Here is a 3,248-nt window from a genome sequence, read left to right as displayed (position 1 = left end):
GGAATGGCAGCCATATGGTAGCTACTACCGTATTGGCGCGGGGATGGCTGACCTCAACCATAAGTGCACGGAGGAGGCGCGGTTCTGGCGTATGCGCTGCCCACTCATATGCATGTGGCTTGTTGAACACCACCAGCCGCAAAGAGTGATGAGACAGTTTGGGCTGTATTAGGAGTGCCCACCAATGTGGCAAGACACGGACAAGGCGCTTCACAGGTAAACTTCTGGAATCATGCGATGGAAGATTCTTGATAGAAGAGGTACAAACTAACTTGTTGATTCTTGCAGGCTTGATAGGCGGCGGCAGAGGAAGATCACAAATTGGCCAGTCCATCATAGCGGCCACATCGCAGCGTTCCAACACTGCTTGGAAGCGGCACGGAATGCTGGCCCTGAGCAGATTGTGCCTCATGACTTCACCGCTTTCAACAACTACCTCGAGTGGTTCCATCAGAACACGCGTATCGAGTTAGTGAAGCGCGCGTATCGTGAGGAGATCTTGGACGACCCCATCCAGTTCGATGAGGTTGGGCAAAGCCAGCACGACGCTTTTGCTCGCGAGAGGAAGATCGACTTCTATTGCTTCCGAGCTGAACTTCGTGGTAATGGATTCTCTCACTAACTAGTACATCATCTAGATTGCCATGTGCTCGCTTAAATTGTGTATGCTATGTTTGTCACAGCGGGAGGAGATCCAGAAAACAGCTGAGGAGTGCGAGGTTGTGTGGGAGCAGAGCCACAGAGATGAAAAGCCTGTCGGACCGTTGCGGAATTTCATTAAGGTATGATCACCAACTTTGAATGTACGCAATTATGTTACGGTGGCTTTGTAACCGTGAGTTCCATGACGCAGAACACTGCACGAAAGATGCGGCGGTTAGCGAACTTGCTAGGTTGCCGCGAAGGCGAAATCCCTACATCCTCCTCTTCTGAAGAACATGTATGGACTATTTTGTAATCTCAACATGTTCTAACTAATTTCAACTTTTGTAATCTCATGTGTTCATATTTGTGAAGATTCCTCCTGAGGACGACCTAATTCTGAGTCAAGTCATACTTCCGAAGCGTACCTCCAAGCAACGGTCAGCTTACCAGTTAAAGCCAAGGGGCAAGGCTCCAAACCGGTACACTCCGGAAGATTATGTCAACCGAGGAAAGAAGGTTGTCACTGAGGAGGATGACGAGCGGCCGCGGAGATCAGCTATGTCGAGGATGAGGAACGACGAGCCGTTCTCTTCAGATGAGGAGGAGGAGGAGGAGGAGGAGGAGCAGGAGCAGGAGCAGCAGGAGGAGCAGCAGCAGGAGCAGCAGCAACAACAGCCAAGGCAGCGGACGAAGAGGATGGCCGTCCGGAAGCAGCCCACGAGGACGGCACGTCGAGGACGCTACTAGGATGTGCTACGTGTTGTTCTGAACTCTATATTCATAAGTATCGATTTGTGAACCCTATGTCATTTCGAACCATGGTCTGTAATGCTACTTGTTGTTTGAATCTACGTGGTACAATGTGACCTATGAAGTGTTATATGTGTATGTCATAAAATTGCTACTTGTTGTGTCCAATGTTGTACTCGTAACTGTTGGACTTTGGTAGGATTTTTCATGTTTTCAACACAAGTCCATGTGTGGCGCCCTTCACACTGGCGCCACAAGTGCTAGTGTGGCGCCCGTGGCGTCGGCGCCACACATGCCAACTTATATTAACTATTGGGACCAAAACATTCAGGGGCTCCGGACGATAAGTCCTTAGCCGTTTTCGCGAGCCTCTATGTGTGGCGCCCGTGGCATCGGCGCCACACATGCTAGTGTGGCGCCCGTGGAATCGGCGCCACACATCGAGCCTCGCAAAACGGCTAAGTCCCGGAGGGGATTACAAGTGCATGTGTGGCGCCGTTGGGAGCGGCGCCACACATGCTGCCACGTCGGATGGGCGCACCGGCTCGGCGTCGATGGCGCCACGTCGGCTGGGTGTGTGGCGCCGGCAGGAGGGGAGCCACATGGGCATGTGTGGCGCCCGTGGGAGGGGCGCCACATAAAAGGGTTAGATTGGTGAAATAGTTTCGCCGGAGGGTCAGTCTGTACTTTTCTTCCACTTTTGGGTTATTTTTGTGTAAATTGCCCGTTGGCCGAGCCGCCATCCATGGAGACGATGCCGCGTGCCCTGATAATCGGAAGCCTCTAACCAGTGCACACGCGTTAGCAAGTCGGCTCTACGCACACTAGATCCTATCCAAAAGGCCACGTACGTGATGTGCGCGACGCACCCTCCACGCCGGTGAGCTATAAAGATGACCACCATGGGCGAAAGCTAACATCACACAACAGACAACCATCTCTAGCAATCTGCTTGTTCTCATCGCCCTAAGAAGCTTCTGCGTTGCTACGACGTCCGACCGCAAGATGTGGATGAGGAAGAAGAAGGTGGGAACGGCGAGGCCGGCTGCCCGGAGGAGGATGCCGACGTCGCTCGGCGCGCTGTGGCGGCGCGTGGTCGGGCCGGCGCGCGTCCGCAAGACCAGGACCACCACCAAGACCAAGAAGAGCAAGACCGGGTCGCTCTCGCGCGCGCTCCAGGTGTTCTCCTGCGTCCGCGGCCATCGCAAAGGGAGGACGGCGGCGCGCCAGTATTGATCGACGAGCGACGCGCGCGGCGTGTTCATGTCTGGCGCCCGCACGCCGTCCGGGGCTCCGGGCGTCCTCGACAGAGTCGCGGCCAGCGGTTTGAGTCTTCTTTACAGCTGCGCGAGACGAATTGTGTGTGTTAACTTTGTATCTTGTGTCCACGTGCTGTACTTGTAATTGTATTCCCTATACTGTGAAAAAAATATTTCAGTTTCTGGTTTTCCTCCCAGTGCATTTCGTTGATTGATTTTGCGATAGTTTTGTGCGGGGAAGTTGTAAGTTCTGCTCGCAGGTCAGCAGTGGCTGTGACCGAGTTGTTCATACCGCAATAAAACAATGCGATTAAGGAATGCTAATGACTGCCCTATGCAAAATCCATTTTTTCTTTTGTTTCATAAATAAAAAGAAAAAATACATAGTGGGGAAACCCACTGTTCAGCAAAAAAAAAATCCATATTTTCGAGATACATCCTACAACCGATATAACACCGAATGACTACACGATACAAATACAACCACACATAGTTTACAATGCAAACCATAATTCTCTCGCCACAACGGCGAGAAGGTGAGCCACAGAGTCCACGGATCTCATCAAGAACGATCCCAGAACCTCCGGTAGCATG

The 3,248-nt window shown here is 52.3% G+C and overlaps 1 protein-coding gene across 1 annotated transcript; it reads left to right on the top strand.

The window, feature by feature from the left end:
* Positions 1-2,341: 2,341 nt before the first annotated feature.
* LOC124701112 lies at positions 2,342-2,631 on the top strand. Its single transcript, XM_047233160.1, has one exon. It carries the CDS (start codon positions 2,401-2,403, stop codon positions 2,629-2,631), a length of 231 nt encoding a protein of 76 aa, XP_047089116.1. The 5' UTR covers positions 2,342-2,400.
* The last annotated feature ends 617 nt before the right edge of the window (positions 2,632-3,248 follow it).

This window comes from Lolium rigidum, chromosome 3 (genome assembly GCF_022539505.1).
Source record: "Lolium rigidum isolate FL_2022 chromosome 3, APGP_CSIRO_Lrig_0.1, whole genome shotgun sequence".
Lineage (NCBI taxonomy): Eukaryota > Viridiplantae > Streptophyta > Magnoliopsida > Poales > Poaceae > Lolium > Lolium rigidum.
The sequence above is the reverse complement of the archived record's forward strand: the minus strand, read 5'-3'. Positions and strand labels throughout refer to the sequence as shown.